This window comes from Indicator indicator, chromosome 33, assembly GCF_027791375.1.
Source record: "Indicator indicator isolate 239-I01 chromosome 33, UM_Iind_1.1, whole genome shotgun sequence".
Lineage (NCBI taxonomy): Eukaryota > Metazoa > Chordata > Aves > Piciformes > Indicatoridae > Indicator > Indicator indicator.
The window spans coordinates 5,314,674-5,324,395 of record NC_072042.1 but is presented as its reverse complement, the minus strand read 5'-3'; the positions used below and the strand labels follow the sequence as shown (position 1 = coordinate 5,324,395).

The window sequence follows — 9,722 nt, the reverse complement described above, 5'->3', positions numbered from 1 at the left end:
GTGGACTGAGCTGAGTGTGGTGGGGAGATGAGGATGGATGGGGAAGGGGCTGAGGCTGCAGGGTGGCGTGTATTGGCACGGGATGGTGTGGTGGCATGGCCCAGCATGCCAGAGCATGGCCGCAGGATCAGCAGCAAGAGGAGCACAGGGGTGGGGACAGGGTTGTGCTTCCCCTTGGTGGAGGCAGGTGAAGGTGGAGCTATCCTTTGTTCATCCTGGGGAGCTGGTCCGACAGGAACTGGAGTGGCACTGGGGTGCAGCAGGCAAGAGGCTGCAGTGGCCTGGTCCTTGCCCTGCTCCTGCCTGGCCATGTGGGGGCCCTGATGGATCCTGGGGCTGAGGGCAGGGCAGGCTCTGGGGTCAGGGGACATCGAGGGGCTCTGATGGCCTGATCCTGCCCTAGTGAAGATGTGCCAAGTGGGTGAGTCCAGGTCTGGTGTGGTGATCGAGATGGGGGGCGAGGGAGGAGGGGTGCCCCAGCCCTGCCTGTGCCTCCAGCACTGCCCTCCTGCCGGGAAACTGAGGCAGGCAGGGAGGAGAACCGAGGGGCTGGGCTGGGGTCAGGGCTGAGCACGTGGATGCATGAGGAGGGAAGTCCTGGTGTGGGTTCCCCTGGGGAAGTGTCCCCACGGCTGCTGCAGCCACCCCTCACAGTGCCTGTGCCGAGAGCCAGCACTGGAGCCCTGCTCATGGGCAGCTCTCTCCCCAGAACCTCCTCAGTGTTCGGGGGAGCCCTGGCCCTTCCCAGCCCCCTCAGGGCTGCCAGGTCCCATGGCCACCGGCCCCACGCCACCACCCCGGTGCCAGGAGAGCCAGCTGGAGCGGAGGTTTGCATACCGGGGCTGCCGGTGGCTGCCACCACATCAGCTCCTGCCTCATCCCCCTGCCGGCATGGGGCACGTCCTCTGGGGCTGTCCCCCGATGCTCACGCCTGTGCTGAGCGAGATGCAAAGGCAGGAGGGGCAGCTTGGGGGCAGCCACCCCACACCAGCCAGCCTCCTTGCCCGGTTCTCCTCACCCTTCCTTTTCAGGCCACCTCGATCCCAGCAGCCACCAAAGGGTCCTGATGAAAACTGGCCTCATCCTCCTCATTATTGGGCACCTCAACTTCATTACTGGTGCCCTGGTCCATGGCATTGTCCTCCGCTTCGTGGTCAACCCCCAGGATGCCACCTCCCTGCTGTATGCCGTCGCCAACACCGCCTCTGTCATCTCTGCACTGCTGGTACCATGGGGTAGGGGTACTGGGGGGCATGGGGACCATCTGGGGTGGGTGCAGGGGGATGCAGGGTGGGCAGGACAGGGGATGCAGGATGGATGTGGTGTGGATGAAGAGGAGGATGCAGGATGGATGTGGGGTGGATGCAGGAGGATGCAGGATGGATGTGGTGTGGATGCAGGACGATGCAGGACGATGCAGGATGGATGTGGAGTGGGTTTAGAGTGGGTTGCAGGAGGACACGGGGTGAACACTGCTCTGTCTCCCCTTCCCTGCTCCAAATTAGCCTTTCCAGCACAAAGCCAGGTGGTGTTAAATGCTCAAGGACCTGTAGGTGGGGGGATGCTGGGGGTGAAGCACTGACCCCTATGATGCCAAACTGGCTTGGAGAGCGTTCAGGGACAATGCCAGCAGGGAGAGGGCACCTGATGTCCCTGGGGTGGGCAAGCACCACGTGTCACTGACCTGCCCACTCTTCCTCACAGACCATCTCCTGTGGCATAGCTGTTCTCATGCTGTCTCGCTACCTCGCCCCCACTGCCCTGGTAAGCACCTCCTGCCCAGCACCCAGCAGGATGTGGCCATCCCATGGAGCATGCAGAGCCACCACAGCTCCTCTCTTGGGGACCGTCCCCTGGGAGGGAGCCTGGCTGGGTGGCTGTGCATGGTCCTGTCTCTCACGCTGCCTCTTCTCTCCCTTCCTGCAGAAGTGGTTGGTTTTCACCCTGAGCACCAGCAGCTGCCTGGGCTGCCTGTCCTGCCTGCTGGGCATGGCCATCTCCATCGGGCTGACGCTGGGCAGCCAGGGCCGGGCACTGCTGGCCCCCTGCTCCCTCACCAACGCCGCCCTCACCCCGGTCTCCCGCGAGTGCCCCTTCGATCCCACCCGAGTCTATGTGAGTGCCCAGTGGGCTGTGGGCTGGGGAGGGGTGAAGCATCGAGGACCTGATGCCCCATGTCCCCGCAGAGCTCCACGCTGTCCCTCTGGGCTGTCTCCCTCCTGCTTGACTCCGTGGAGATCATCTTCAGCATCCGCTGCCTCCTGCTCACCAGCGACCTCCTCCAGCTTGGCTGCTGCTGCCGCGGGGCACACCGCAGGAAGGTGACTCCTGGTCCCTGGGCTCAGCAGGGCTGGGATGGACTGGTTGGGCTTGGGGGCTCTGGGGTGGCCTCAGGTTTATTAACCCAAATCCCTCACCCCTCCTTGTCTCATTCTCATCATCCTCTCTGGCTTGCAGGTCTCCTTGCAGGCAGCCCCTGCGGACAGTCCTGACCTCGGGCAGTGCCTGGGCTTGCTGAGGCTGAACAGTGTGGAAAGTGCCCAGCTCTGAGCAGGACCTGAGGGATGACCCTGTGGGTGTCCCCCAGCCGGTCCTGCCCCATGACAGCCCTGTGACAGGACCCAGCTGTCCCCCAGCCCAGCTCTGAGGCAGACACATCCCCTGGATGCCACCAGCCAGAAGATGTGAACCCATCCCCATGGTCTTGGGTCACCTGGGGCTGCAGAGGGGAAGGTGACAAGGCTGAGTCTGGACACTGTGGGGAGCAACCTTCCCCTTGGCGTTGATGGTCCTTTTCCCACCACTGGCTGCACAGACACAAACTTTATTCTGCAGGTATTAAAAGACCAGAAGCATGTCCCCTCCCTGTGGCCCCTGGCCGTGGGGAAGGGGCTGGCCTGGCCCCATGACCCTGGCAGTGTGTTCATGCATGGAGGGTGCTGGGAGGCCCCAGAGCCACTGGGGCTTTGTCCCCTGGGCCGTGTCCCTGCACCCATGGGACCCATGGGAGCACCCATGGTTTCACCCTTTCCCACTGGGCTGGGTTGTCCCCTCGCTCCCAGTCCCACCAGGGACTGTCCTTGCTCGGGGCAGACTCTGCCTCCATCCTTCCCCCATCTGAACCAGTGCAGGAGCCCCCCTGGTGCTGGGGACCATCCCCTTCCCCCCCAACCTCAGCCAAGCTCTGGCTCTCTCCCCAGAGGGGCCATGGGGGCACGGTGGTGGGGACCACAGGGGCTGGGCAAGGGACAGTGGTAGTGGTCAGGGGGTGGCACAGGACTGTGGGGGGCTGCAGCAGGGGGGCTGTGGGGGTCGGCAGGGCTCAGAGCTGTGCGGCACCGCTGGGGTCACACTGCAGCAGGCGCACGATGGAAGGGTCACTCTTGGCACCTATGATGAACTCCTCCAGAGAGAGCTTCCCTGCAAGGGGGGAACACAGCTCAGTGTGGGGGAACACAGCTCAGTCTGGGGGACACAGCTCAGTCTAGGGGAACACAGCTCAGTCTGGGGGACACAGCTCAGTCTAGGGGAACACAGCTCAGCCTGGGGAACACAGCTCAGTGTAGGGGACACAGCTCAGTCTGAGGGACACAGCTCAGTCTGAGGGACACAGCTCAGCCTGGGGGACACAGCTCAGTCTGGGGGACACAGCTCAGCCTGGGGGACACAGCTCAGTGTAGGGGACACAGCTCAGTCTAGGGGAACACAGCTCAGTCTAGGGGACACAGCTCAGTCTAGGGGACACAGCTCAGTGTAGGGGAACACAGCTCAGTCTGGGGGACACAGCTCAGTGTGGGGGACACAGCTCAGTGTAGGGGAACACAGCTCAGTCTGGGGGAACACAGCTCAGTCTAGGGGAACACAGCTCAGTCTGGGGGACACAGCTCAGTCTGGGGGACACAGCTCAGCATGGGGGACACAGCTCAGTCTAGGGGACACAGCTCAGTCTGGGGGACACAGCTCAGCCTGGGGGAACACAGCTCAGTCTGGGGGACACAGCTCAGTCTGGGGGACACAGCTCAGCCTGGGGGAACACAGCTCAGTCTAGGGGACACAGCTCAGCATGGGGGACACAGCTCAGTCTAGGGGACACAGCTCAGTCTGGGGGACACAGCTCAGCATGGGGGAACACAGCTCAGTGTAGGGGACACAGCTCAGCATGGGGGACACAGCTCAGTCTGGGGGACACAGCTCAGTCTGGGGAACACAGCTCAGCCTGGGGGACACAGCTCAGTCTAGGGGACACAGCTCAGTCTGGGGGAACACAGCTCAGTCTAGGGGACACAGCTCAGTCTGGGGGACACAGCTCAGTCTGGGGGAACACAGCTCAGTCTGGGGGACACAGCTCAGCATGGGGGACACAGCTCAGTCTGGGGGACACAGCTCAGTCTAGGGGAACACAGCTCAGCATGGGGGAACACAGCTCAGTCTGGGGGACACAGCTCAGTCTAGGGGACACAACTCAATCTAGGGTACCCAGCTCAGTCTAGGGGACACAACTCAGCCTGGGGACCACCTCCCCGTCCTGGCTGCACACACAGCACCAGAGACCTCCCAGTACCCACCCTGGACACCCACCCAGCAGGGATGAGCACCTTTGGGGGCTGATCCCTGGGCTATGGGAACACCCTGAGACCCTCCAGCTGCTGGGACCCCCCCTGGTCACCCTGGGAGCTGTGAGCCATTTAATCATGGTGCATGCAGCTCCTTCTAAGACCCCCGGATTTAGCCATGAGACCTTTCCCTTAATCCCCTCCAGCTCCTCTCATTTACCATCGTTATTGGTATCCATCTGTCGGAAGATTTTCTCCGTCCTTTTCTCCGGAGTCGATTCATCTTCAGGCATGTTCATCACAGAGGAGACCATTTTGTAGATGGCCTGAGGCAGAGAGCTGGAGATGAGGCTGGGAGCCTGCCCATCACCCGTCCGAGGGGAGGGACAGAGCTCACTGCCCTGGGAATGGGGCTGGTGTTTAACACCCTCCCTGTGTGATCCGTCCCGGCACAGCCCTGGGGGCAAGCAGGAGCCCCGAGGAAATCTGGCCACAGGAGGCAGTCGGAACTGCTCCTGCACAGAGGAGGTGCCCACCGAGATGCCACCACAACGGCCTTGAGAGTCACCTTCCAATGGTGTTGCTGCTGGGCTGGGGTTTGGGCAAGGAGAACATCTCCTCGTTGGTCTGTTGATTTCACATCCCACTGCCTCCTGGTGCTCAGGGATGGCTGTGTGCACCCAGCCCTCCTCAGGAGCACTGGCACCTGGGATGGGGTGACACAGGGGTGTCCCCAGGACCAGGGGATGCCCTGGGGCAGACTGATGCCTGCAGCTGCAGATCTCAGCCAGTGGATCTCTGCAGGCTCCATCCCAGGCACCATCAAACCTTGTGCCAGGGCTAGCACAGGGTGCATGTCCCCAGGCTGGTGCATCCCAGGAGGGGACAGCCACTGTTACACCAGTGTGACACCACAGAATCACAGAATGTTAGGGGTTGGAAGGGACCTCGAAAGATCATCCACAGAATCAACCAGGGTGGGAGAGGCCTCCAAGATCACCAAGTCCAACCTATCACCCAACCCTATCTAATCAACTAGACCATGGCACTGAGTGCCTCATCCAGTCTCTTCTTAAACACCTCCAGGGACATCAGCCCCACCACCTCCCTGGGCTGCCCACTCCAATGGGCAATCTCTCTTTCTGTGAAGAACTTCTTTCTAAGATCAAGCCTAAACTTCTGCCTGTGTCCTCTTGTTCTGCTGCTGGTTGCCTGGGAGAAGAGACCAACCTCCACCTGGCTACAACCTCCCTTCAGGTAGTTGTAGAGAGCAATAAGGTCTGAGCCTCCTAACCTAATCCTGAGCCTCCTAACCTAACCCTGAACCTCCTCTTCTCCAGGCTGAACACCCCCAAGCTCCCTCAGCTGCTCCTCATAGGGCTTGTCCTCCAGATCCCTCGCCCCTTCTGCCAGAGCAGGATCACCTGGAGCAGACCTCACCGGAACCCATCCAGGCGGGCTCAGAATGTCTCCAGAGGGGGGCGAGAAGGTGCAGGAAGGAGGAGGGACCCCTAATACCTGCACGATCTCCAGCATCTCCTCCCGGCTGATGTAGCCGTTGCCGTCCAGGTCGTACATGCTGAACGCCCACATGAGCTTCTGCTCCAGCTTGCCGCGGGAGGTGACGCTGAGGGCGATGATGAACTCCCTGAAGTCGATGGTGCCGTCGCCGTTGGTGTCGAAGGTACGGAAGACGTGCTCGGCGAACTTGGAGGCGTCCCCGTAGGGGAAGAAGTTGGCGTAGATCTTCTTGAACTCCTCCACGTTGAGGATGCCGGAGGGGCAGTCCTTCAGGAAGCCCTTGTACCAACCCTGCAGCTCCAGGTCGGAGAATTCGGTGTTTTCCCGCAGGTCCTGGAGCATCTCCGGCCGCAGTTTGCTGTTCTGCTTCCCCATGCCGCTGGGATTGCGCCGGCTGCCCCCCGGGGGGGATGAGCGCTGCTGTGGGACAGGTTCTGGTTCCCTCTGTGCTACAGGAGGGGAGAGGGATGGGACAGAGCTCCCTGGCAACCCCCGGACAGACGGGTGGGTGCCGATGTTGTCCCCTCCATCCCCAGTGTCCCCTCTGAGCTTTGGTGACCACTCAGCCTTGGGCAGTGCCAGCCCCGGGCAGTGCCAGCCCCTTCGTGTTTGCGTAATAAGCCCTTAGAGCTCATCTGTATAATGTCTGGGTGGCATAGAGCTGGCATCGGGAGGGCAGAGCAGCCTGGAGGAGGGGAACGGGCTGGATTGGGTCCCCCAGCAGCCTGCTGGGGGGGGGGGGGCTCTAGGTCCAGCCCAGCTTTGGGGCTGGCAGGATCTGGGTCAGCTCCCTTGGAGGGAGGGTTATTTTCAGCTCCTCCGCTGCCACCGTTAATATTTGATGCCTCTGGCTGGCACTGGAAGCCCCAGGAAGGGCCGGGGGCTGCAGATCTCTCCTCAGGGCCCTCACCTCGCTTCAAGGTGCCCACGCTCCCAGGTGAACCCTCCTGCCAGGGTCACCCCTGAGGAGTGCAAAGCACCTAGGAGGGGGTCAGGTTGGGTCCCCAGCATCTGGCCACACACCCCAACTCCCCACAGCCAGGGGCTCTGGGAGGATCACGACCCACTGCCCCCACCCCAGGCTGTGTTGTGACTCCTGTGTGGGGAGGTGAAGGGCTCAGGGGGCTTCATTCTGTGTCTGGAGCACCCATCGTCTTGCCCAAAGTGGGGAGGGGTCCCAGCACCCCCGAGCCCCGGTCCTGTGGGATCACAGGGCAAATGGGATGCCCCAGGAGCAGCAGTCCAGGAGTGCTAGACCCCCCAGCTATGGGGGGCTGGGACCCCACAGTGTCTCTTCATCACCCCCCCCCCCCCCCGCCAGCTCTGCTCCCACTCCAGCAGCCAGGATGAGGATCTGCCTGTCCCCACCCCACGCAGGGGTCCCAGCCAAGCCCCCCCGAGCTGACACAACCCCCCAAGTCCCGCTGTCCGGGGGGGCTGTGCCCCCTCCTCACTCCCCGAGGCAGGTCGCAGTTCTGGAATGGGAGCTTCTGTGTGGGGCTCAGCACCCCGAAAGGGGTTTACAAGTGTCCTCCCCCAAGCGGGCATATCCAGAAGGGTCGTTGGGCACCCCCACGGTGCTCAGGGTAGGGGGGAGCTACAGGGGATTCCCCCCAAACCGGACACCCCCCGGAGAGAGGGGGCTGCTGGGGACACACCCAAGGAAAGGCTCCCCCGGGGGAGATCGGATTACCCCGAGCGGGGGTGGTGGAACGGGAGGGGGGCACCGGGCACCCCTGGCAAGATGCGGCGGGGCTGGGGGGGGCTCTGCAGCCGCCGGCGGAAAAGGACGTGCCCGGGGGCTGACTCCGTGCCCGTGCCCTGCTCTCTCCGGTCCCTCCGTGCCCCCCGCTCCCCGTGCCCCCCACCCGGGGTCCTCCTGTCCCCTTCCACCTCCTACCTGCCCGAGGACGAGCTGTCGCCGCCGCCGTTCACCAGCGCAGCCCGGGAGCGCCCGCCGGTAGTGCCCGCCGCAGCGCCGGCTGGCGGGGGGGCACCTGCACCGGGGGGCACCGGGTGGGGCACCGCGGGCACCGGCAGTAGCTGCCCCCAATCTCCCCGCGATTCCCCACCCACCACGGGGTCCCACACAGTGCCCCCCGGGACGCTGCCCCACGCAGCTTCTGTTCCGCTCCCCGGAGGAGAGCCCAAGTGCACTGGAAAGGGCTGGGGTGGCACGGGGAGCACTGGGAGGTCTTGGGGCACTGGAAGCACTGGCATTACTGGGAGGTCTTGAGGCACCAGGGGCACTGGGAAGTCTGGGGGCACCTGGAGGACTGGGAGGTCTTGGGACACTGGGAATGCTGGGGGCACCGGGCACACGCTGACATTGCTGCCTGAGCACACAGACATGGAAGCTGGGGGTCTCTAGCTGCCCACAGCCCCAAGCAGACCCCCAGTGCTGCAGTGTGCCCCTGGTCAGGTCTTTGAGGACTCCATTATCATTGCCACTTCTCCCTCCTGTGGGGTGACCCTGCCCCAGGCTGCCATGAGAGGGGTGAGACTGGGAAGCACAAGGGGGGTGTGAACACACATACCCCAGCCTGTGCACACACCAAACTGGGGACCACTCCCTCCATGTGGCCACCCCTGCCACCACACCTCCCTGTCCCCACTCTGTCCCTTTGGGAAGAGGGCATGGGCCAGGGTGGTCCCTGCAGGGACAGAGTGGGCCAGGGGCTCACCTATCCTTTGGACATCCCTGGCTTCTGGGCACAGGCTCAGCCATCACCTTTCTGTTGGCCCAAGAAGGTGCCAAGGAGGTGTTTTGGGTGAGAAGGGGACATTTGGTTTTGGGGCTAGAAGGGGACATTTTTGGGTTGAGTGTCCTCAGCATGCAGCCAGAGCCTGGCCTGTGGCATCACAGCATCCTTGGTCCTTTCAGGGGCTGGAGCAAAGCAGCTTTCAGCAGCTGCTCTGAGCACCAGGAAAAGGCTCTGGTGGAGACAGATGCTCCTTGGAAGGAGGTTTCTTTCCCAGCAGGTTTCCCAGAGTTCCTGCAGCAGCTCCATCCATTTGCCAAGCCCAGGATTGTTGAGCAACACCATGGGGAGCAGATGGCAGGGGCAGATGGGAGGAAGAGGCACTCTCCTCCAAATTACACAAATAAACGTGCATAAAGTGATTAAACTCATCACAGGCTGGGGGGAGGGGGGGCAGGGGGGGCAGGGAAAGGGCTGGGATGGCTGCTGCAGAACGAGGAGCTGTGGGGAAGAACCACATGAGAGAGACAGGATGGGGCTAATGCACCCCAAAAAGCTGAGACCAGTGAGGCTGAGGGGTTGCAGGTGCCCACCGAGGCTCACCTGGCACCTCCAGGCCTAAAATGCCAACCTGAAGCTGGGCAGGGCGCAGGGACCGGCCCTGGTCAAGCCATCAAGGCTCATGGGCATGTTGTGAGACACCTGTGGGATGGGTGACACTTGGCCCAAAGGCTGCCAGAGCAGGGAGGGGACCCAGCCCATGATGCTGTGCTGTGAGGCCCTCCTTGGTCCATGAGAGGCAGCAGCTGCTGACACCAAAGGCTTTGCTGCTCTCCTGCTGGGATTTCCTCCCCCACTTTTTAACAGCCTCATGGTGTTGCCATCTCCCTGCCTGTGGCTGGAGGACCCTGGAGGACCAGAAACCCTCAGAGGTTCCTTCCTGCCC

The 9,722-nt window shown here is 62.6% G+C and overlaps 2 protein-coding genes across 2 annotated transcripts; one reads left to right on the top strand and one right to left on the bottom strand.

The window, feature by feature from the left end:
• The first annotated feature begins 408 nt into the window (after nucleotides 1–408).
• TMEM54 (transmembrane protein 54) lies at nucleotides 409–2,550 on the top strand. Its single transcript, XM_054395466.1, has 6 exons — nucleotides 409–421; nucleotides 1,032–1,225; nucleotides 1,705–1,764; nucleotides 1,927–2,115; nucleotides 2,187–2,321; nucleotides 2,458–2,550. Exons 1-6 carry the CDS (start codon nucleotides 409–411, stop codon nucleotides 2,548–2,550), a joined length of 684 nt encoding a protein of 227 aa, XP_054251441.1.
• Nucleotides 2,551–3,322: 772 nt separating this feature from the next.
• HPCA (hippocalcin) lies at nucleotides 3,323–6,449 on the bottom strand. The gene is made up of 3 exons (XM_054395152.1): nucleotides 6,072–6,449; nucleotides 4,774–4,879; nucleotides 3,323–3,420 (listed from the first exon to the last, which is right to left on the bottom strand). The coding sequence occupies exons 1-3, from the start codon at nucleotides 6,447–6,449 to the stop codon at nucleotides 3,323–3,325; spliced, it is 582 nt and encodes a 193-aa protein (XP_054251127.1).
• Between the last annotated feature and the right edge of the window lie 3,273 nt (nucleotides 6,450–9,722).

Coding starts and splice junctions, on each gene's coding strand:
- TMEM54 (XM_054395466.1), top strand. Junction 2,116..2,186: donor TCGATCCCACCCGAGTCTAT/GTGAGTGCCCAG, acceptor ATGTCCCCGCAG/AGCTCCACGCTGTCCCTCTG. Junction 2,322..2,457: donor GCGGGGCACACCGCAGGAAG/GTGACTCCTGGT, acceptor TCTGGCTTGCAG/GTCTCCTTGCAGGCAGCCCC.
- HPCA (XM_054395152.1), bottom strand. CDS start 6,449: ATGGGGAAGCAGAACAGCAAACTGCGGCCGGAGATGCTCCAGGACCTG. Junction 4,880..6,071: donor AGATGCTGGAGATCGTGCAG/GTATTAGGGGTC, acceptor TCTCTGCCTCAG/GCCATCTACAAAATGGTCTC. Junction 3,421..4,773: donor GATGGATACCAATAACGATG/GTAAATGAGAGG, acceptor CCCCCCTTGCAG/GGAAGCTCTCTCTGGAGGAG.